This window comes from Copidosoma floridanum, unplaced genomic scaffold, assembly GCF_036245765.1.
Source record: "Copidosoma floridanum isolate Cflo_tuat_1 unplaced genomic scaffold, Cflo_Japanese_pri ptg000019l, whole genome shotgun sequence".
Taxonomy (NCBI): Eukaryota; Metazoa; Arthropoda; class Insecta; order Hymenoptera; family Encyrtidae; genus Copidosoma; species Copidosoma floridanum.
Window position 1 is genome coordinate 19306188 of NW_028321896.1, and position 23759 is coordinate 19329946.

Sequence of the window (23759 nt, forward strand, 5' to 3'; positions counted from 1 at the left end):
CAAACACACGCGCGAACGCATAAAGTTTATACTTTGCGAAGCCGGCTTTTCATGTATACATATTATGCCATACATGTGCAAAATTATGCGTGTATGGCCAGCAGCAGCTCCGAAACAACAGCCGGCGCGACCGGCTGCTCTTGTTGTGACCAACGCTGCGTGGTCTGCTCCGCACCATAAGTGTCGTCTGATGATCCGGACAACATCCCCCCGGGAGAATGAATAGTGGCAGCGGCAACAACAACAACAACCCCAGTGTAAGCAATAGACCAGAGTTAAATGTCGTGCTAGTGTACAACAGTTTTGGTGTTGATTATCTATATGATGCAAGTGTGACTTGAGAGAGGCAACAACAAGGATCACAGTGGAGGTTGAAAAAGTTGTATTTTTTTTTTTTTTTTTTTTTTTTGGTTAAAGTGTTTGCCGGTCTACTATGTATAGGGGTACCTGTAAGTGATGCTTATCTCGTTATCTCTCTCGTCATTCGTTCATATAGTTCATAATAGCGCTAGGCGTTCATTGGACTTTGAAATTCGTGCCATCATATATATGTAGCGTATAAAATGCCAATTTAGGTGTAAAATTTCGTATGTGTATACATATTTATATATTGTGCACACGAAAAGAGTGCGACGACAACGACAACCTTAGGTATTGGACGTGATGGACACGCGCGCGCAATGAATTTTCGTCATTTCTGAGCGAGTCTCGTCCGACGCGTACAGCATATATATACATACATCCATGTAGGTACACGGTCTTGCATATATACACGCCACAGAGAGACTCCCGGGCTCTGATGGTCCTTTATATTATATACTTCTCCCTCCACCACCTCCTCCACCTCCTTCTTCGGTTAATCGATTTTCCAAACGCCACGACCGCGCCAGCAGAGGCTATAGTTCTATCGCTGGTGTTGCTGTCGCGCGCGACTCTCTCTCTCTTTCCTTCCTTTTTTTTCTTTTTTTTCTTTTTTTTTTTTACCATCTGCCCATTTGCCCACAGTATGCCCATGTTGTATATTATATACATGTCACGCGCATACGCGTACGATATTATAATATACACGAGTCGATGCCATATATGATATTATGCGTGTGTACGTATTACATTAAAATTACATTGTGTCGTCGTTGTTGTCGCTATAACTTATCATCCCCTAAAATATACACAGATAGACGTGTTCAGAACGGCAGTGCAAAAGTACTTACGACTCAAAGCACTATATGCAAGCACAACTCGCGGTTAAAATACTCTTATTTTTATGTATTGTACCTGTAGCTGTTCACGTGAGATTGTGAGTAGTGCGTCATGTGTACAGTCGCAGCTGAATGTGTATCTCCGGGAATTGAGTTTGAATTATTTATATTCGGCAAGTCTCTCCCGATGTACGAGTCGTTTGAGTGGGTGGGCGTGAGTTTGTATACATGTATATTCATAATCCATGTGTGCCGCGTCATCCGCACACATCAGGAGACGTTGATTGATTTTTGGAGCACAGCGCACATCACGTACCACTGTACTTATAATAATCTCGCACACCAGCCACGGTGTGTTGAGCTCCTTCTATAAGGGACAGGTATATCGACGCTTTGTGCTCCGATGTTTCGCAAAAATTTGACAAAAACACGTCGTTTAAACTTTCCTTTGGTTGTATGTACAATTGGTCAGTATGTACAACGTCCAACTTTTATCAAACAATTTGATGACGAGTGTATAGTTATTGTGAGCAAAAGTTCCGCTTATATACTTTTTTGTGACATACAGTCATCGTTTAGCTGATGTGGTGTAATATTCGTATGAAAATCCATGACATCTAAAAAAAAAAAGTGCACATTAAATATGCATACTCTTGACGACAGAACGCTGTACGAGTATAGTATTATTAAAGTACACTTGCTCCGAAATTGACCGTGTCTGAAAGTTTTAGCCGGCTGTGGGTATACCCATATACACACACCCAATACCGCGATGGAACTCACTCGGTTATAAAAAGAACAGGTGATTGAACTCGGTCGTAGTCGTCGCGTGGCTATGCTATTAATTCTCTCTCGCGCTTGCTGCATATGCTATATACTTTTCACGCCATAATAAAATATTGTATACCTTACCAGTCTGTACCCGTACACATTGTTATACATCATAGTATATAGGTACTTATACTTATGTTATAAATATATTACAAGGTATGCGAGTGAGGATATATGTACCAGTAACACGGGAGTAGAGCATCGTGAGTGTGTTTCGGGAGTCTATTTTTAAGAGAGAAAACTTTTTTTTTTTTCTTTTTTTCCTAGCCGTATAACTATATACTTTCAGCAGCAGCCTTGGCGAGGAGAGAACTCACAGAGAAGAGCGAGCGAGCGAGCGAGCGAAAGAGAGAGAGAGAGAGAGAGGAAGGTCAAGAGTATGTGGCTGGTCCCGGAGGGGAGAAGTTGTAGCGGTTATGAAAAATTTAGCCATAAGCGTATAGCTTTTCCCCTTTGGTGCTGGACGTTAATCGACGCACATCGAGAATTGTTGGCCACCCTGTAATTGTACGTTTTTATATGCACATTGTGTAAGATTGTTGCTCGCATAATAAAAGACACGTGTGACCAATGATCGGCACATTTGGCACTGTCAAACCGATACAATATGAAGCTAGATGTCATAATACATTATGTAGTGCTTTAAGAAGGGTGCATGGGGGATATGAGCTTATAACACTTGTATGATTAGTTAGTTTATAAAAAAGGAAAAAAATAAAATAAAATAAAAGAGAGAAACTAAGAGCGAAACATGGATTTGTTGTTTCAGACGAGGCAAAGAAGTAGCAATGATGGAAACGCCAGCGGCCCCGGAGACAATAACCATTGGATACTGTCCCAAGCAGCAGCAAAAGCAGCAACAGCAGCAGCCCGACAAGGAGGCGAAGAAGCAGAGTCGTGCTGCAGCGTAAAGACATGGACTCGTACGACCTATTCGGCGAAGATGTCAGTGGATCGATGCTCGACGCTCTTCCCGACCTTGGGCCCAATGATCACTTCGACCCTGCCGCAGCAGCCAATTCCGTTGTCGTAGGCTCGAGAGATGCCCCCAACGTCCCTGGACCCAATGCCGGAGGCAATTACGGCATTAACCAGTCGTACGGCATTAACCAGGAATCCCCCCTGCAGAAACTAACCTCCTTTGGTGGACCCGAATTTCATCCCCAAGGAGCCAATCCCCTACAGATTCCAGCGGCGGCGGCAGCGTCCTCGTCATCACAGCAGCAGCAACAGCAGCAGCGCGGCATGTTTAATCAAAATTTGGGCCCGTTCGAGCCGGGCCCCGGGCCTCAGCAGCGTGGCATGGTGGTACCGGGGCCTCAGGGCTTTCCGGCCCAGAATCGAGGCCTCGGCCAGCCGGGAGCTGGCCAACAACAGAGGGGTCCCGGACATCCGGGTCAGCCAACTCAGTATCCCAGCTACTCGGACAGTATGTATTCGATGGAGCAGCAGCACCCGATGGCGCGCTCGAGTCTCGGTATGGATCCGAGCATGGGTGCCTGGCCGGGCCAAGCCGGCGCTTACCCCCAAATGCAGAGGCATTACAATCAGATGATACCACAGCCCGGTAGCTACCGTCAGCACATGCCTCAATACGGCCACCAGCAGGAGCAGCCGGGCATGTCTCAACAGCAGCAGCAGCAGCAGCAACAGAAAATGCAGCAGCAGCAGCAGCACTACTCAGCGCAACAAGGCATCATGGGTGGCATGGGGGTGCCACACCAGCCTCTGCAGTCGGGCTCCAGTGGTGGCAGTTATCAGCAAATGCTGGGCCAACAGCAGCAGCCGCATTATCAGCAGAACAGTGCTGCCTCGATGTATGGGGGTTCCTCTGGTTACCTCGGCTTTGGACCCTCTATACACCAGCAGCCTCAGCCATCCCAGCAGCAGCAGCAACAGCAACAGTCTCAGCGCATGTCTCATCATCATCCGTCCCACTCGACTCATCAGACTCATCCCTCTCATCAACAGTATCAGACTTTGGTATGAATTTTTTTGCTCTTTCTCTCTCTCTCTCTTCTCCCTTTTTCACTGTATTTTCCCTGTTCTTATTACTTTTTCATTGTAAATTTCAGGGTCAACATACGCAGCATCCTCAGCACCCTGTGTCCCAGCAGCAGCCACAGCCACAGCAGCCGCAGCCTATGGATCCACAGTATCCTCATCGTTCCTCGCAAATGTTCAATCAGCCACAGCATCCTGGACCGACTCCGCAGTACGGTGCTACGAAACATGCCACGAGTCCGCAGTACAAGGCATCTTTCCCTCAGCTGTCTCCACAAATGTCTCCTAGACCTCAGATGTCCCCTAGGCCACCAGCTGTTCAGCAGCAAATGTCGCCAAGGTAATTTGTTTAGTTGTTAACTGTTATTAAGCAAGAAAAAAAGAGAGCAAATTATCTTATTGGTTCTGTCATTGGTTTCAGGCCAATAATGTCCCCAGCCAAACCCAGCACACTATCGCCGCACGGACATGTGCAACACCCCCATCAACAGCAGCAACAATCTCAACCGGTATCGGTATCTCCGTGCCCACCGACATCGATGCCTATGAGTTCTGCTGCTACCACGCAACAAACGACGCTACAGGCGCTTGAACAAATGGTTATACCAGGAGTCTCGGTCTCAAACTCGAATATACCTACGCAAGACTACGGTCAGTATCAGTCTCGGCCACCTTTACCTCATGCGCCGAATATCTTACCGCAGTCGACTGCACAAACTCCCATGGGACCAGGAATGACAGGACCTCGTATGCCGATGCCATCGCAGTGGCCGCCAGCCCAACACCAGCCTCAACCACAATCGCAGCCTCAGCCGCCACAAATTAGGTCGACGATGAATCTAAATGATGGCCGAAGCTTAATGGAGCCTCATCAACAGCAGCAGCCACCACCACTACCAGTCGTGTCCGAACAAAGTTCGTCCCTGTATCCTATGAACGGAAGCGAAAGTATTCACAGTGTAGTGGAAGCCACAACGCGAGAACCAACAGACATGGTGCCAAGTTCAGTGCACTCCCTTCCACATCAATCCCCCATGCCGGAAAGTGGCATGCCCGACCATCCAATGCCTCACCAGCAACGTCAACAGCACCAACAGCTTTCACCGCAGTACCATCAACAGCAGCAGCTCCATCATCACCAGCAACCGCATCAAATGCCGCAACAGCAACACCCGCAATTGCACCAACCACATCAGCAATCTCATCAACAAACACCAAGTCAAGCCAACCAAGCTATGAGTGGCCAAGATTTATTGAGTCAACAGCAACACTGTGAAAGTCCACTGCATAGCAGTCCTCAGATCAATAATACTCCGATTGAACAATCGATCGTAAATCCTTTGCCCATGGAGCCTGTGCAACCAATTCCTCCGACTAATGCGAGTAATAGTATTCAGTGCAGTAACGAATCACTGTTGTTACAGCAGCAACAACCACCAATCATTAGTTCGATGCCTGTGCAAAACGCGGTTCCCAGCGTAGAAAACAAGATAGCTGAGTCGCACGTAACTGATCAACAGACGTCGGAAATAAGTTCGGCAATTCAGTCTCAGGATTCGATTTGCTCGACTCCTCAAATATCTCAGCAATCTTTGGTGAGTCAGTCGCAGTCGCTTGTGTGCTCTCAATCACCGGTATTGCAAACGAATGCTGGTCAGTCTCAAATGTCCATGGATTCATCGATCAATCAAATTCAAGTTAATCAAGCTGCCTCGGTGGTTGCTGATATCACACAGCCTCAACAGCAGCAGCAGCAGCATCAACCGATGGTGTCTACAGCTTCCGAAGTGGTCAGTAATTCGGAGCAAATATCTTCTGCTCTCCCGCAACAATCTGCACAGCCTGTGGTCAGTCAGTGTCAAGTGACTCAACCCCAAACTTCAGTATTAGGACAAGCACCGGCGCAGCCTGCCTTGCAGCAGCAATCACACATGTCGCAAACACAGCAAGTCAATGTGTTGTCGCAAAGCAATGCTCCGACGACTCCTCCTTTGCAGCACGCGCCTAGCCAATGCCCGACACCGGATCAGTCGACGCAAATGTTGCCATCGAGCCAAATGACAAACCAAGTCGCGCAACTTCCGACACCAGCGTTGAACCAATTGACGCCGGTGCAAAGCCTAAGTCCAAACCAATCGTCGCAGGTTCAGTCGTCGGATGAGCCACCCGATCAGTCGATGCAGGTACAGCCGAGTCAAATGCCCGATCAGTCAACCCATTTGCACAACCAAGTTCCCGATCAGTCGACCCAAGTGCAAAGTCAGATGCTCATGCAGTCGGCCCAAGTGCAAAATCAAGTTGCGGCTCCGATGCCAATGAGTCAGACGGGTCTGGCTCAGCCACCGGCAAGTAATGTAGCTGGCGCGCTACAGCCACCAACGCCGCAGCAACAAGTACCCGTGGCTCCTGTGATTGGTCAAGCGCCGAACGTGCTTCCCGCAACCGTGCCGAGCTCGCAAGTACCTATGCACCCGGACAACTATATATCCGGGCAACAGCCGGCTTTTGGAGAGTACACGAACATTCCGAAGACGAATGGCGTGTATGCAAAAGACGTGATCGGGTCGCAGCAATTGCCACCACAACCCTATCTTCCGCCAAGTGATACCAATGCTGTGGTCAACAGCACGGGAATAACCAACATAGATTATATGACGCCTACGAGTATACCGACTTCCATTGCCCCTGGATTCGCTCCGAATCTCTTGGCTCCGGTTAGCCATCACCAAGAGAGAGCTGCTCTGCAACAGCAGCTGCAGGAGCTTTACTGCATGCCACCGGCACCGGAAACTCAAGAGAAAATCGTCAATCTACAAGAGAAGCTCCAAGCTCTGCAGCAACACGAGGCGAACGATCAGTGCAACGGAGGCTCGCAATGCATATTGCAATCGCCGCTTTTCACGGCACCCGCCGTCGTAGACAGTCCACAAGTGTCCAGTACAACTGGTAGGGGTCGCAGTAAAGGTAGCTCCAGATCCAAGAAGAGCAGAAAAAAGGCTGACAAGGAAGCCGAAGCGCCAACTGTTGTCGAGCCGATGGCTCAGCCTGAGCAGACCATGTCGGAAAATCTAGTCACTCCTGTGGACAGCAGTAACATTGTTGATAGTGCAGCTGACTCGGCCGAGGACATGAAACCTTCGTCCGGTGGTGACGTGGAGGAAGAGTGGGCCACAAAGAGCAAGAAAGCAAGACCACCGAGAAAACCGCGAAAACCGAAGGAACCCAAGGAGCCGAAAGAACCAAAAGTTAAGAAGGAAAAGGAGTTGAAGGCACCCAAGGAACCTAAAACGCCAAAAGAGTCAAAGCCGAAGAAAAAGAAGGACAGCAAAGGATCAGCATCCAAAAATGGTAGTAAAAAGAAGCTAAAGTCGGAATCCGGAGACGAAGAGTCAAAATCTGTGAATGAAGAAGTTGCGTCGTCCGACTCGATGGGCGTCAAAGACTCCGAAGCAAAGCCAAGTTCTGTCCCTGCTGAAGATGATAATGAGCAAGTCGATTCGTCAACAGTTGAACCCATAGAGACAGAGTCGAAACAAAGTGACGAAAAGTCCGAGTCTGAAAAAACTATTGGGGACGAAGAGAAAAAGGATGAACAGGACGGTCAAGTAACCGACACTCCGGTAGCTGCGAAGAAGAAAACCCCAAGTCGTAAAAGGCCTAGTAAAAGTTCTTCCTCGAAATCTCCCAGAAGCTCGAAGTAAGTTTGACTCGGTTTTACTTATCATAATTATTTGACTGTTACAGGGTGAGCGGAATATAATGGTAACTTTTTTTTTAGGAAGCGAAAAAGCCGTATAGCGCCGGATTCCGATGGTGAAGAATTGGCAGCCACTCCTCCCCCTTCGCCCGAGGCTGACGATAACAAGAGAAGATCAGCAAGAAATACGCATCGTAAAAAGTACGTCGACGATGTGATGCTTCGGTTTTCTGACGATGAACTACCTAATCAAGATTCGCAAAATAATAAGACTGACGGTAGCGGTGCCACTAAAACTTCGTCTGATAAAAAACCCGAAGGCGGTGACATTGGGCCGAATAAGCCAAACTTTGTATATATTGTAAGTATTCATCTACCAAAAATGATGTATTTAAAATATTTACAGACGTGCTTGCATTTCAGCTAATAATTTCTTTTGTTCACAGAACACTACCGACGAAGATTCGATGGTTGTTCAGTTTATTCTGTGCTCGCGTATGGGTAAAAGAGAACTTAAGCCTCAACCAGCATCAGAAATCAAACCAGAACCAGAGAAGACTGATGAAGGAGAAACCAAGCCTGAAAAAGATAAAGATAGCGAGGAAAAAGATGGTGAGGAAAAAGACAAGGAAACTAGTGTCGTCAAAGATGAGACTGAGCCTGATACAGAAGAAAAGAAGGAAGAAACAAAAGAAAATGTGGAAAATGATGTCAAAGAGGAAGAAGAAAAAGCAGAAGTAAAAGAAGAAATTGACCAAGAAGAAAAAGAAAAAGAAGTAACGAAAGAAAATGAAGACAAAGAAATATCTGATACGATTGATCCACAGGTAAAAGATGACGATGCTAATGTTGATAACGGCGTTGTTGTTAGTGTTGATGGTGGTGGCGATATTGAAAAATCTGGTGAGACCGAAGGTGATACCGTTAGTAATAATGATGAAAATGATAAAAAGACAAGCCATGATAATGATGATCATGAAGATGACGATAAAAAATCCGATGAAAAAGTCACCCTTGAAGTTGCTAAAGTAGACTCGACAGTTTCTTCGGACGTTAAGCCCCAAATGATTGAAGTTGAGGAATACTTTGTTAAATACCGAAATTTTTCGTACTTACACTGTGAATGGAAAACCGAAGAAGAATTGTACAAAGGTGACAAGAGAATACAGGCAAAACTAAAAAGATTTAAGCAAAAAATGCAGCAAAACACGAATATATTTGAAAATACGGAGGACGATCCGTTTAATCCAGACTTTGTTGAGGTTGATAGAGTACTCGATGAGGCTGAGCACACTGATCCGACAACTGGCGAAACTGTCAGGCACTTTTTGGTAAAGTGGCGAGCTTTGCAATACGAAGATTCCACGTGGGAATTAGAGGAAGATGTTGATCCAGAAAAGATAGCACAGTTTCATAAGTTCAATAAAGTTCCTCCGAAAGATCAGTGGAAGCCGAAAAAGAAGCCAGCCGCATCACAGTGGGTCAAGCTAGAAGAATCTCCTGCTTACAAGGCAGGCAACACTTTAAGGCCGTATCAGTTGGAAGGCTTGAATTGGCTTCTTTTTTCTTGGTATAACGGACACAATTGCATTTTAGCGGATGAAATGGGTTTGGGAAAAACCATACAATCTTTGACATTTGTAAACGAAGTTTACAAGTACGGAATTCGAGGACCATTTTTAATTATTGCGCCACTATCGACGATCCCGAACTGGCAACGAGAGTTCGAAGGTTGGACTGACATGAATGTTATTGTTTATCATGGATCAGCCGCTAGTCGAACAATGCTTTCCGAGTACGAGGTGTATTACAAAAATGAAAAGGGTCAACAGATCAAAGACCTTATAAAATTCAATGTTCTTATAACGACCTTTGAAATCATTATAACCGATTTTAACGAATTAAAGGGCTACAACTGGAGATTATGCGTCATTGATGAAGCTCATAGATTGAAAAACAGAAATTGCAAATTACTCGAAGGTCTTAGACAATTGAATTTGGAACATCGAGTTCTTCTATCTGGCACCCCGTTGCAAAACAATGTCAATGAACTGTTTTCCCTGTTGAATTTCCTTGAACCTAATCAGTTCTCCAGTAGCGAAGCATTCCTTAAAGAATTTGGTAATTTAAGTAGCGAAGACGAAGTGCACAAATTACAAGTTCTTTTGAAGCCAATGATGTTGCGAAGGTTAAAAGAAGATGTAGAAAAATCGCTTGCTCCAAAAGAGGAGACAGTTGTCGAGGTTGAACTGACGAATATTCAAAAAAAATACTATCGTGGTATTTTGGAGAGAAATTTCTCGTTTCTTGCCAAGGGCACAACTTCTGCCAACATTCCTAATTTAATGAATACCATGATGGAGTTGCGTAAATGTTGCATTCATCCGTTCTTACTTAACGGAGCAGAAGATCAAATTCAGCTTGATTATAAACATGAAAAAGAAGATTCCGAAGCCTACTATCAAGCTTTGGTCAATAGCTCAGGCAAAATGGTACTGATGGACAAACTCTTGCCAAAATTAAAATCTAGCGGCCATAGGGTTCTGGTTTTCAGTCAAATGGTTCGATGTTTGGATCTTCTCGAAGATTATTTAGTTTATAAAAAGTAAATATTGATGAGCCAATTTTTATTCCTCTCTTTTTATTTCGACTTATGATTAATATTCAAATTTTATTTCTAATTTTAGATATCCATATGAAAGAATTGACGGAAGGATTCGTGGAAATTTAAGACAAGCTGCCATCGATCGGTATAGTAAACCAGATTCTGATAGATTTGTGTTTTTATTGTGTACAAAGGCTGGTGGTTTGGGAATCAATCTAACGGCGGCTGATACTGTCATTATTTATGACAGTGACTGGAATCCTCAAAATGATCTACAAGTAAGTTAACACCGCAAAATGATGTCAATGTTGGTAATCTTTAAAATTTACATCGTTTTAACCCTGTTCATTTAACAATAGGCTCAAGCCCGATGTCACAGAATTGGACAGCAAAAAATGGTTAAAGTGTACAGATTGTTATGTCGTAACACGTATGAAAAAGAAATGTTTGACAAAGCTTCTTTGAAACTTGGCTTGGATAAGGCTATATTACAATCAATGAACACCAGTCAAGGTGGCAAAGATCCAAATAACAGACAGTTAACTAAAAAAGAAATTGAGGACTTGTTGAAAAAAGGAGCTTATGGTGCGATCATGGATGATGATAACGCTGGCGATAAATTCTGTGAAGAGGATATCGATGTAATTCTGTCGAGAAGAACACAAGTATGTAATATTTATAAATATGCATTCAGTTACTCAAGTTCTGTAGGTTTAAACTTTTTACTGAAAATATCATTTTTCATCATTAACAATGATAAGTAATCTTACAACTTTACAACTTTTTTATTTAACGAATGTAATTCTAGATCATAACAATTGAAGCAGAAAAAGGATCCACTTTTTCAAAAGCTAGTTTTGCGTGTTCATCAAATAGATCTGACATTAATATTGATGATCCAGATTTTTGGAAGAAGTGGGCGAAGAAAGCCGAAATTGATACTACCGAGAAAAAAGAAGAAGAGGATTTGGTTATCTCGGAACCCAGAAGAAGAACTCAAATTAAACGTTATGGTCACGATGAATCTGTTGTAGACATGTCAGAATTGGATAGTTCTGATGAAAGTGACGACGAATTGGGCGGCAATTTATCAGGTAGAGGTATGTTTATATTACCTGCCTTCATAATTTTTTTTTTTTTTTTTTTTTTTTTTACTATTTCACCCTCGAATTCATTAGTTTTTCCATTTCAATAAAAAAAAAAAAAAAAAAAAAAGAAAAAAAGAAAAATTGTATCTCATCGGTCTCTTGTTAGATATTTTTTGAATAGAGACGTTTGATGGATGGAAACAAGATTATGTCGACCTACTACCATTTCATCTCACATCATTCATTTCCATTGTAAAAATATCAGATTTGAAATGTAGCGTTCAAAAAGTCATAAATTTGTTGAAATTATAAAAAAAAAAAAAAACTATAAAGACTAATGAGTTGTGGTCCAAAAATGTATTGCAAATTCTTAAAAACGTATTTGATTCATGTAGGCAAAAAAAGGAGTAGAGATAAATTTGGAAAGAAATCACGCAAGTTTGGCGACGAGTACATACCTCGAGAAGGAGAAGTGGTTTATGGCAACTGGGCACGTAGCGAATGCTTCAAAGTAGAACGAGGACTTTTAACTTTTGGATGGGGCCGTTGGGAGGAAATACTGATGCACGCTCAACTCAGAAAAGGATGGCGCGAGTCTGATATCGAAGACTGTGCTCGAGTTATAATAATATATTGCTTACGTTTTTATCGAGGCGATGAAAAGATTCGCAATTTCATCTGGGATCTGATAACGCCTATTGAAAACGGAGAAAAGATTAAGACCATACCGCTAAACCAGGTTGGTAATGGAAACAAAAACAATAAGCAAAAGAAAAAAAACAGTAGAGTCAGAGAGACGAGAGGTTCGGCTAACAATACCTCGATAATGAACAACAATGGTTCAATTGATCCCAATCACTGGAGCAACGCTGAGAAATATGATGGAGATATTTTTCTGGAAAGCACCTATAAAAAACACCTTGGTCGTCATGCCAACAAGTTCGTTACATGAAATAAATTTTCACTCTTAAATATTGAAACTTGCTGCTTGTTTATTTTTTTAATGAGAGAAAAAAATTATTTCAGAGTATTACTTCGAGTTCGTATGCTTTATTACATAAAGCATGAAATCATCGGAGATTTAGTTCAGCATATCAACGACGGTGTTCACGTGAGGTCAGTGAATTTTTTTTTATTGCTAGTCGTTGTCTTTTTTTCCTTTTAAATCAGTTCATCAAAAAACATCGTGCACTCACATACGTGCTTACACAGCGCTTATACAGTTGCATGTGCAATGTATTTATTCACCCTGGGACTTGTTTCTGTATACAATGAATGTTCATAAAAAGTCAAAACCTATGTTTACCCTTATAGCTGCAAAGCGTCGCTGATTTACTGGCTACTAATAAATTTAGTTCATCCTTAATTTATCATATGCATATAGACATATATTTTACACTCAAATCTAAGAATTAAAGTAAGGCCACAAGCCGGAATCGAATCGAGTCGGCGCTGTCAGCGTGACACGGTAAGAAATAAAATCTAGCAGTGCACTGTGTCAAGAGGGCAAGAGTTATAATATTTTCGCTTGGGAATATCTACTAGTACTTGATGATTGAAAAAAAAAAAAAAAAAAAAAAAAAAAAAATCATTTGACTTTCCTTGATATGTACAATTTTTTTTCCAATCAAACAAGTAAACTTTTGATATTACCAAGTACAGTTTTACAATATCTCATCAAAATTTTCTTCAATTTGAAAAATCAAGAATTTTTTTCGCAAAAGAAAAAAATCTTGTTCAAAGTAAATGTGTGAATTGGCAAATTGTAAATAAAACCGCCCCACAGTGCGTTGCGGCTAAGCCTGCCACAATTACCAGAGAAGCCAGTGAAGTGGTGGGATTCGACGTCTGACAAGTCATTAGTCGTGGGCTGCTTCAAGCATGGCTATGAGAATTTCGACCAGATGAGGAGCGACCCCACGCTCTCATTCATTGCAACTTGTCCTCTCCCTCCCCCGACCGAAAAGCCAAAGTGAGTACAGATTTTCTTCAGTTTTGTTAAGCATTTACTCCTCCTTTATTCTTAGTTTCTCTCTTTCTCTCTCTTGTCTTCACTTTCACCCTCACTCCTTACTCTACCAATTTTTTAAGTGCTCTGTATCTGCTGTTTCGATAATATTGCTAATCGCATGCTGAATACACGTTACACATCGCTGGTTCTCTAATTTGCCTGTGAACCTTACGACTGTATGTCTTTAACACTAACACAGAGCTAGAGGAAATACTTACAATGCTTAGCCACATAAATATGCTCTTTTGTGTCTACCACTTGGTACGTTTCACTTGCTTGGCTATTAAATTTAATACTAGTTTTTTAAACAAGTCGGCGTTTCCATAACGGGTCATCGTACGAATATATCAAAGTCTTGTAACTTTTAGTTACCTAGAAAATTAAGGGTTTTCCAGGACTATCTTATCAATTTCTTCTACATTTACAGTTTTATTATTACTTAGAAAAATGATAATATACATGTTTTCATATTGTAAGTTGTATTGCACATAGTTTCGTTTCATAATATAAGATTTGTATCGACTATGAAACGGATCTATTTGGAAGTGAGTTTTTTATGTACAAGTCAAGCTTGCACGCTTTTAAACATGAGAATTTTTTTTCATTTTCGTATCCAGGGATGACAGTGGTATGGAAATTACTGAAATCGAAGAGGGAGAATCAATGGCCACAGGCAAAGAAACAGGAGTGGACTCGCCGGCAGTGTCAAGCAAGTCCGACACCACTGTGGTGGATGCCGGTGCCAGTGGTGGTCACGATGGCTTGGAGATAATCACGGAGGACGAAAAGACCTGGCCTTCAGTGAACGACCTTAACACGCGCCTGAGACGTGTCATCACTTCGTATCAGCGCAACATCAATAAGAAGGATGACTTTAAAACACAAATTATGCCAAACAACCAGATGTCCAAGATCAATCAGGAAATAAAAATAGTTAACCAGGGGTGCAATATGTCCTCGTCCTCGTCTACAGCCACTACCACCACTGCCGCCACCGTCAACACAAATACTGCAATGGAGCCACCCTTAAATATGCAAAGTTGGGACTTACAAAAATTGGCCATGTATCTCTTGGTTGGTTTTTGCAATTCATTTTTTTTTTTTTTTTTTTTTTTTTTTTTTTTTTGACAATGTCGTATAACTTATTTTTATTCGGCAGAAAATGGAGAGGAAAGAAAAAATGGATCAAATGGTCAAAGATCGCGAACGAACGCGCATCGAAGAGCAAAAGGCAAAATGGACAAAGCGCGAGGAAAGCGACTTTCTACGAGTTGTATCGACTTACGGTGTAAACTACGATCGCAAAAAGGCTCAGTACGATTGGACAAAATTCAAGAGCCTTTCTAGATTTGACAAAAAGAGCGACAGTGATCTCACTGACTATTACTTGTCCTTTAGAGCAATGTGCAAAAAAGCGTGTAGTGCTAAAATTAGCGAAGAAGAAGGTGATCATTTATAAAATTTCTGTTGCTCTAAAACCATGCGGTATAAATATTTTAATGAATCTAAATATTAAAATTTTTTTTAGGCTCAGCTGACATCCCAATAGACCTCTTGAGTCCTGGTAGGGCTCGACAAATCTTGGATCGGGTGGATTTACTGAGCAAAATTCGAGAAGAGATACTGTCGCATCCCCATTTGGAAGAGCGGCTTTGCTTGTGTAAACAATCGGGTGATACACCAGATTGGTGGCAACCTGGTAAGCACGACAAAGAACTCTTACTTGGAGCTGCCAAGCATGGTCTTGGTCGAACGGATGTTACGATCCTAAACGATCCTGATTTCTCGTTTCACAAGATGTTAAGAAAAAACATCTATGCTGATAGTCAATTTAGTAAAAATCTCGACAAAATAGAAAAAGCTATTAAAATTGAAAATAGAGAGGATATTTTAAAGTTCGATAAAGATGAAATTTTAGTTAAATTAGAGAAAGGTGAGGGTACGCTAAAAATAGAAAAAGTAGGCATTAAAAAAGACGCAGCTCAAGCAGATAAGAAACCGGATGTTGGCAAAAGTCAAGTGGAATTGACTATTGTTAAGTCTGAAAGTAACAATAAAATTGAAGAGAAGCACGTCACGGCCGGAGGCTTGACCATCACGACTGTGATGACCAAAGCTGTTACTCCAGAAAAGGAAATACTTGAAGTCAAAGCGGAACAAAAACCTACTGAAGAGAGCAAAGAAGAAAATATAGAAGAAAAAGTAGAAAGAAAAACAGAGGAGGATGTTGTTGACAAAGACAAATCTGAAGTTACTGATGAAAATAATAAAACGTTGGATGACAAAAAGGATGAGAGTAAGGTAGACAAAGATGAAACTATGGAAAAAGCTGACGAGAAAGAAGAAAAATCTGATGTTCAAACGAGCAGTTCTGAACAAGCGAAAGATACCGAGAACAAAGATGTTTCGGAACAAGAAACAGAAAAACCAGAAATTACAGGAATAAGTAAAAAAGATGATGTGATGGAAGTTGAAGAAGAGGAGAAAAAAGTCGATGAAAAGAAAGAACAAGATAGTACTGTTCAGGATGTTGAAAAAGAAGATAAAGAGAATGAAAGTAAAGATAAGCCAAAAGTTGAAAGTCCAATGGAAGAAAAGCAATCGTCTGAGGATGGAACCGACAAAAAAACTACTGACACTATCACAGCATCTGTATCAAATGAAGAAAAAGAAGAAAAAATGGAGGAAGACAAAGTAAAGGAAAAAGATAGTGATGGAAGTACGGAAAAGGCAAAGGATGAAGAAAAAGAGAAAATAGTCGAGCTAGAAAGGGAGAAGGAAAAAGAGGATGTAAAGCCAAAAGAAAGGGAAAAGGAAAAACTTGTCGAGCCCATTAAGGAGAAATTGTCTTTGTCTAAAATCGATGATAAATGTAGTATGCAAGCAGCTGAATTGAAAGCAATGTTCCCAGATTTGGAAGTTATTCAGCCGTTATCGCGATTGACGCAAATCGATACATTTGTATTAAGAGATAAAGGGACGGATTATAGTAATGAGCCCACTGTAGCTCAACTTTTATCACACAACTATCCATCTTTAGTTAAGTGGCCCAAGGAGCATGCCATTGAAGCTCGCTTGATGCACATCGTGCACGCCATCGAACACAAAGAATGGCCCGTTTCCGTGAATTTCACCGCTGGTGATGAAATTGAGCCTGTAATGGAAAAAGAACCATCCGAAATTATTACTATCACCACTGATCACGGAATCCCACGCCCTATTGCTACAGGTCTTCATAATAGTCTTAGTAGCAATATTACTATTAGCAACATTAGTAATGTCAGTAACAGTATACCCGTGACTTCCATTGGTAACAATATAAGCATCACCAGTGTTAGCAGTAACAATAATTCTTCTGCTTTAAAGAAACGCAAAAGACACATAGCCATTGACGTTGAAACTGACAGAGGTACTTTATATTTGTGCTTATAAAATAATGATGAATGGAATTTCATTAGTAATACATGTATGTAATATTTTTATTTCAGCTAAGCTTCATGCTTTATTAAATAGTAGTCACATGTCGACTCCACCGCCCCCACAACTAAGTAAGCCTATGTTATCTAGCAATACTACTGACGACTCGCAAACTGAAGATTCCAGACGATCACTAACTTCCCAGCCACCTCCAGCTCATCAACAGACGAGAGTAGCAACTATACCCTTTGACTTGCAATTTACTGTGCCTGGAAAACCTACTGTGATTCCTGGCACGTCGAGTACCCTAACACCTATCGATTTATCATCTGGGTAAATGTCTTTGAAATCCTATACAAAACATTTTGTACAACGTTACATACATTTTAATTGTGGTGTTATACATTTTTTTTTTTATATTATCTAGGTATTCCTCCAAACCACCTACTGACCATAGCAATAAAGATATAATGAATGAAGTTCAAGACTTTTCTATGCCAAGCAAGTCCAAACAAATGAGTAGTAATAAAGGAAAACTGGATAGCATGTTGGATAAATTTGTAAAAAGAAAAAATATTGTAAGTATACTTGAATGAAATTTAATCATTCTGAATTCCTAATATGTATGAGATCAAATATAAATCTAATTATTTTTAAAAATTAATCATGTACAAGACTGTGGAAGAACCTGTCATTGGAAAAGAAAAGAAAAGAAGAAAACTAGATGAGATCGTACAGGGCTTGCAAAGAGAAAAAGAACAGCAAAGCACACATTATCCTGAGCACAGCAAAAAGGGTACAATCACTCCTAACGTAACCGTGACTCCAACTTCGGCACCTATTGGTCTACCAAATCCATCAACTTCGCAAAAACCATTTTCGATTACCGTGACTTCAATTCCATCAACGCGATCCGGAAGTTCATCCAGTCAGCTACCTCCACCATCATTTCACTCGCACAAAGATAGCTTTTCTGCTCTCTTTGCTCAGGCTGAGCAGCAGAACCGAGAACTCGTTAAAAAGCAGCAGCAACAACAACAACAACAACAACAACACCACCAGCAACAACAACAGCAACAACATCACCAACAGCAACAGCAACAAGCCGCATATAACGCGGCACACGCTGCTTCATCGTCAAGCCATAGGAAGAGCTATGAATCGATGATTGCCGAAATAAACAAAGTTGCCGAATATTCCTCTAAAATTGGTGCTTACTCTCATGAAGCCAAAGTCAATAAGTGGCTGGCGGAACAAACAGCCTTGCCGGATCCAATCAGTGCGGAATATCTCAATGCACCAAGAAGAAGGAGACCTCGAGTCGACCCAACTTTGCTCGATTGGAAAAAACTAACCGGCGAAGAAAATGTGCCTGTGATAAATAGAATGACCGGAAAAAAGGTAAAAATTCATTCATTATTGATAACTATTATTATTATTTTTTTTTTTTCTTTTTAGAAAACAAGTTTAAAAACATCATGTTCGTTCAATTACAGGTGACAGGAAGTAAAGCACCACAGCTCAAACGACTCGGGCAATGGTTGATGGAAAATCCCATGTTCGATGTCGATCCAAAGTGGGCGGATCTTGTCAAAGAAAGAGGTAATTTGCCTCATGAGATGCAGCAAAAGAGGGTTTCGGGACAAGATAGAGGAAGAGATAATAAGGGAAAGAGTCCTGGCAGGCCTCCCATGATGTCGGGTTCGAACAACCAACAATCTGTAAATCAAGCTAATCTGGCTGCGACATCGATGGCTTCTGGTCTAAATTTCCCTGGACTGGGCAATCTCAACAATTCCCTTTTGTCGGGCTTGTCACTGGGCAACTTTGATCCAAAGAATAACCCACTGCTGATGCCGTTTGGTGGTCTGCCCAATTTGGGTGCACTCGGCGGCCTCGGCAATCTCGGTAATCTCAGTAACATGAGTCTCACGAATTCGCTCTTTGCTAATCTCGCCGGATTGGGTCTTCCCTCATTAAGCGGAATGGAGGCCTTAGGTGCCACGGCAACGAGTCAAGCGGAAACGAACGTCGTTAGCTCGGCTGGTACCCGCAACTCAAACACAACAAGCACCTCTAGTACAAGCAAGTCGCGTACGAAAATGGATCCTCCTACTAGCAAATCCTCCGCGCCATCAACTTCGACATCCTCGTCTTTACCGACGACTACGCCTTTTCCTTTTTTCTTCCCGAATCCTGGACTGCTCTACACGCCACTCGGCCTCGGCGCCCTTAACCCATTCTCCATGCAGCCCGGCGGCGTTTCGTCGGCATACGAGAGCTTGGCGCAATGTGGCCTACTAAATCCACCAACCTCGAGCGCCGGAACGACATCCTCGACGCGCAAGTCTGGCTCGTCTTCTGGTTCCACCTCGATTAGTGCCAGCAGACACAGCAGGGACGTCGCTGAGGCCATGAAGCGCAAAGAGTCGGATAAGAAGTCGAGGTATCCCTCGGTGGATCCATCTTTCACTCTGCAGTATTCGGATCCGGCTTTGCTTGCTGCTGCTGCCGCGGCCGCTTCCGAGGAGCGACGACGTTCAACAGCGGCCAGCTCTGCCGCCGCCGCTGCCGCTGCCGCTCACGAGCGAGCTGAAACTGAGAAAAGAACAATCATGGAAACAATAGAGCTCGGCGACATCGCAGATCTGTCAGCACGAATCGAGCGCAAGACCAAAGAGCAAGAGATGAAGGAGGCCCTGGAGCATCTGAGCAAGACCAGTGCGGAGCTGTTTACGAGAAATATCGATAGCCTGCACGTCTCGGCAAAACGAGTCCGCACTCCAGACAGACATGGAGAGCCACACGTACCTTCATCTTTGGAAGTAACTCTCGAGCCAATAATGAAGAAGCCACGCTTGGAGATGAAAGAGCACCGAGACACCGATTCGGCTAGTATTGTCGCGATTCGTGAGAGCGCGCTTTTGCCGCCACCGCCTTCTCGACCGCCCTCCAGACCACCCTCGAGGCCACCCTCGTCTCACCGCGAGGTCATCAATCCACCTCCATACCCTACTCGCTCGGCCACACCAAAAATTGCTGCCACCATAGAACCGGTATTCGAAGCCATGGATGTAAGCATCAGGTCGTCTATGACAACTCCCACGCCGAGTCCGAGCTTGAGTGCAGCCTCGACGCCGACATCAACGACAGCGCCGACGCCGCTAATCGTGCCGTCGCCCACGACCAGTCAACCAGCTACAAGATCGCCAGTGCTGTCCCCGACCCCGTCAGCGCCCTCGACGCCTGTGAAGCGACCAAGTCCCGCACCCAGTCCTACGCTCAACCTCTCTACTGGTAGTAAAGAGATAAGCGAGCCCGGTGCCCTACCATCCCTGTCAGTGCCGATTGAGGAGGTCCACGGCCATTTGGCCCAGCAGTTGTCCAGTAGTGGCAGCAGCTCAAGTGGTTCCAAGTCTGGCGGTGAGGGTCAGGGTAAGGCCTCGAGTGCTGGCGAAACGGAGCCCACCGAGGACAATAAGGGGGGGCCAAAGAGCAAAAAGTCAAGGGGTGCCAAGCGCTTGAACCTGGATCCTCCTGTGGAAAGAAAGAACCTGCGCTCAAGCGCGGGCAGACAAGCCAGAGCAGCTGCGGAGCGACAAGCGCGGAGCCTGATGGAAGGCGAACAGCAGCAAGCCGAGCAACAGGAAAGTCATGCTTCGTTGGAGTAAAACTGATCCGCTCATCGAATGTGACAATCTCTGATCTAACATTTTTTTTTTTTTAAGTGATCCACCGAGACAGGATTCGAGAGACTTTGATAAATAATAATAGTAATAGTAATGATAGTAATAATCATAAAAATAATGAAATAATAATGAAACGCGCGTACGAGTGATTATTGATATTTGACAACAGAAAACTATAAGTAACATAGTGAAATGAAATTAAACCGATTTAAAGAAAGAAAAGAAAAAAAAAAAAAAACATAGAAAAATGAAAAAAATAAGATAATGAATAAATAAACGTGAAAAATACAATGACACTGTGTAAAAGAAATACGTGATAAACCCTACACAAAGGTGGGCAATAGTATTTTGTGATGTAATATATTTTGTGTGGTAATTAATTCTTAATGAGATATAATTTTGTTAAATTTATTATCTTTTTGAACGTATTGGTTTTCACCAGGGACTGTTTTATATAACTACTGCTACTATACACTTTGAATACTATACGCATAATAGTGTAATCATAGTATGAAGAAAAGGAAAAAACGTAAACTAGTAATAACTTGTTAAACGAAAATGTAAATATTATATACTATTCGCCTAGATATCATTATAAGACCGTCTACTTGGAAAAATGTATATAATGCAGTGTACTTCTAATTATTTACTAGGTGATATGATAAACGGCTTCTTTTGTTGTTTGTAGACATGAATTTCACTTAAATCAACGAATGTATGTTTATTATTAAATGAAAAATTTATTTCAAATATAAAATTACATCTTCAAATTTGTCAATGTATAAAAAGTTGATTAAATCCTGTTAAATGTAACTGTTTGTACTCATTTCAATTTAACTTGTTAAAATTTTGTTTTTAATTGTTTTCAGCATTTGTTGGTTGTGGAACTATGCGGATATAAGATTTACCTGAAGGTACAGAAACTGTTTTTATGGTATCACCAAAAGTTGCTTTTGCTTCTTCATTGGAAAGAGTTGGCAACACCATAACAGGCTGACCTTTCTGTAAATAAATAAATTTTTATATCATTTATTTACGTATCAACGGGCATAATGACCGTTTTTGACATTAGGAAAGGATAATATGGGTTTTTAGTATTTTTTTCGAATGATTTACCTTCCAATCAGCTGGAGTAGCTACTTTATGTTTTTCTGTCAGCTGAAGAGACTCAATGACACGCAGTATTTCACTGTAAGTTAGAAAATCCTTAATGAAAATGTTTTTAAACAGCTCCGAAACGGCTGAGTTGAAAAAAAAAACATTTACTCGAAATTTCGTCCAGTGGTAGCTGGGTACAAAATTGACAATCTCATGATTTTCTTAGGATCGATAATAAAAACTGCCCTTGCAGCAACTGGTAGTCCGTTGCTGTCAAGCTCTGCAGGATCAAGCATACCCAGGCTGACTGCTATCTTTCGAGATTTATCCGCAATAATTGGATATGGAAACTCACACTCTGATAATTCTCCATACGCTTTTATATCCTAGAAAATAAATCACTTTTTCAATGGCAATCGTTGCATAAAAATGCGCATATATGTGCACATGCAATTCATGAAATTTTGTTTTTAATGTTTTGGCATTCTTTATGTTTTACCTCAATCCATTTTCTATGAGACTCGACAGAATCACAAGAAATTCCAATAACTTTAACCCCAGACCTTTGGAAGTCTGGAAATAGTTTTGCAACTCTGGCCAGTTCAGTTGTACAAACAGGAGTGAAATCGTTTGGATGAGAAAATAAGATTCCCCAACTGGAAAAATGATTACCATTTCACGTAAAAATCTAAAGTTTTCAAATTTTTTTGATAAAAACTATATTATATGACACTTACGAATCTCCTAACCACTTATGAAAGTCTATCTCACCAATATTGGTTTCTGCAATAAAATTTGGAAACGTTTCTCCCAATAAAACCATTGTCGACCGTTACATAAAAAATTTTCTTGTGTTAAAGTATCAAATTATAGTGTAGGTATCATTAACACTTGGTTTACAAAAAGGTTTAAATTTATGTTTATGAGTTCCCTTGACAACTGGTGTTTAAGCTTTTTTTTCTAAAACGGTATAGACTTCATCATTCATCTATCATGTAAAAAAATATATAGGGTACAAAAAAAAAGATAAAACACATATACATACCTACTTACTATTCGAATCCGCGACTTATGAGCACGCGGAGGCTATCACTGCTCATATAAGATATCGCAGCCTTCCGGCGCTCCGCGCTCGACGTGCTCATGCCTCAGTTGTGTGTGAAGCGATGTTTTGAATTCTTGTATAAAAATGAATAATTTAAGTCGCCGGTGACGAGTGTTTGCGCTTTAAAAATGTAAAAAGACAGATCGATTCGCAGATGTCACAATGGTATCATCAAATCCATTTCAATTGACACTTGCCATACTTAAACCTCACATTATTAAATCTCCTATCGCATTGCAGGTAATTTTCTAACCTTTGCTCTGTCAAATTAGATAAATTAATCTAATTTTAAAAAAGCTAATTTGGTAGTTTTAACTTTTCATGCGTTTATTTAATTTAATGAACAAAACAACAACTCGGGATATTTTTTATACTTCCCAAGGATAAAATTTTCATTGATGTTGCACTTATTTTTTTAATATAGAAAATCAGAGAAATTATTCTGGTCAACGAATTCAAGGTGGTGAAAACGCGTCGGTTGACTATTAGTAACGAGGAAGCTGAAGACTTTTATAGAGAACATAAAGGAAAATTTTTTTACAACAGACTCCTCACATTTATGTGCAGTGGACCTTCAGATGTTCATATTTTGGCCTCATCCAATGCAGTAATTAAATGGCGACAATTGTTGGGCCCTACAAAAGTTTATCAAGCTCAGTTTACAGCTCCTGATACGATTAGAGGAATGTTTGGACTCTCTGACACAAGAAATGCAGCTCATGGATCAGGTACAGATAAACCAGTACTTCAATTCACATGCTACCAATAATTTAACAATTGATACAATTTTAGACTCTGAAGAATCAGCTGTAAGAGAGATAGGAGTATTTTTTAAGGATTTTAATATTGAAAATTGGTATCACAATGATAAGGTATTTTTCCAAACTGGAAAATTGATCTTCGACCCGGAATTATTTGTACATAGTGTAAATAAAAGTCATGTGTAAATTGTTTTTTTAAGTGTACATTGCTAAACTGGTAAGGTTTTGTTGTTATAGCAATAAACGTTATACTT

At 41.6% G+C, this 23759-nt stretch overlaps 3 protein-coding genes across 5 annotated transcripts in view; 2 read left to right on the top strand and 1 right to left on the bottom strand.

The window, feature by feature from the left end:
* The window catches only part of kis (chromodomain helicase DNA binding protein kismet), a 33736-nt gene extending 12382 nt beyond the window's left edge, over positions 1-21354 (top strand). Inside the window, exons 2-20 of one of the 3 annotated variants that reach the window (XM_089593316.1) lie at positions 2800-4013; positions 4106-4374; positions 4456-4633; positions 4739-7731; positions 7813-8092; positions 8178-10336; positions 10419-10614; positions 10696-11001; positions 11145-11436; positions 11820-12363; positions 12451-12540; positions 13211-13396; positions 14053-14509; positions 14595-14880; positions 14964-16844; positions 16924-17185; positions 17280-17430; positions 17528-18253; positions 18349-21354. In XM_089593316.1, the coding sequence (XP_089449442.1) occupies positions 2946-4013; positions 4106-4374; positions 4456-4633; positions 4739-7731; positions 7813-8092; positions 8178-10336; positions 10419-10614; positions 10696-11001; positions 11145-11436; positions 11820-12363; positions 12451-12540; positions 13211-13396; positions 14053-14509; positions 14595-14880; positions 14964-16844; positions 16924-17185; positions 17280-17430; positions 17528-18253; positions 18349-20523 (14499 nt within the window). In that variant the 5' untranslated portion in view covers positions 2800-2945 and the 3' untranslated portion in view covers positions 20524-21354. Of the gene's footprint in view, positions 1-2799; positions 4014-4105; positions 4375-4455; positions 7732-7812; positions 8093-8177; positions 10337-10418; positions 10615-10695; positions 11002-11144; positions 11437-11819; positions 12364-12450; positions 12541-13210; positions 13397-14052; positions 14510-14594; positions 14881-14963; positions 16845-16923; positions 17186-17279; positions 17431-17527; positions 18254-18348 lie in introns of all 3 variants that reach the window. The other 2 variants (XM_089593315.1, XM_089593317.1) reach the window with 2 other exon arrangements.
* Prx6a (Peroxiredoxin 6a) lies at positions 21314-22838 on the bottom strand. The gene is made up of 6 exons (XM_014355520.2): positions 22685-22838; positions 22377-22599; positions 22139-22295; positions 21808-22025; positions 21658-21730; positions 21314-21543 (listed from the first exon to the last, which is right to left on the bottom strand). Exons 2-6 carry the CDS (start codon positions 22460-22462, stop codon positions 21397-21399), a joined length of 681 nt encoding a protein of 226 aa, XP_014211006.1. The 5' UTR covers positions 22463-22599; positions 22685-22838; the 3' UTR covers positions 21314-21396.
* LOC106641196 (nucleoside diphosphate kinase 6, mitochondrial) lies at positions 22738-23717 on the top strand. The gene is made up of 3 exons (XM_014355521.2): positions 22738-22984; positions 23169-23472; positions 23537-23717. The coding sequence occupies exons 1-3, from the start codon at positions 22907-22909 to the stop codon at positions 23689-23691; spliced, it is 537 nt and encodes a 178-aa protein (XP_014211007.2). The 5' UTR covers positions 22738-22906; the 3' UTR covers positions 23692-23717.
* The last annotated feature ends 42 nt before the right edge of the window (positions 23718-23759 follow it).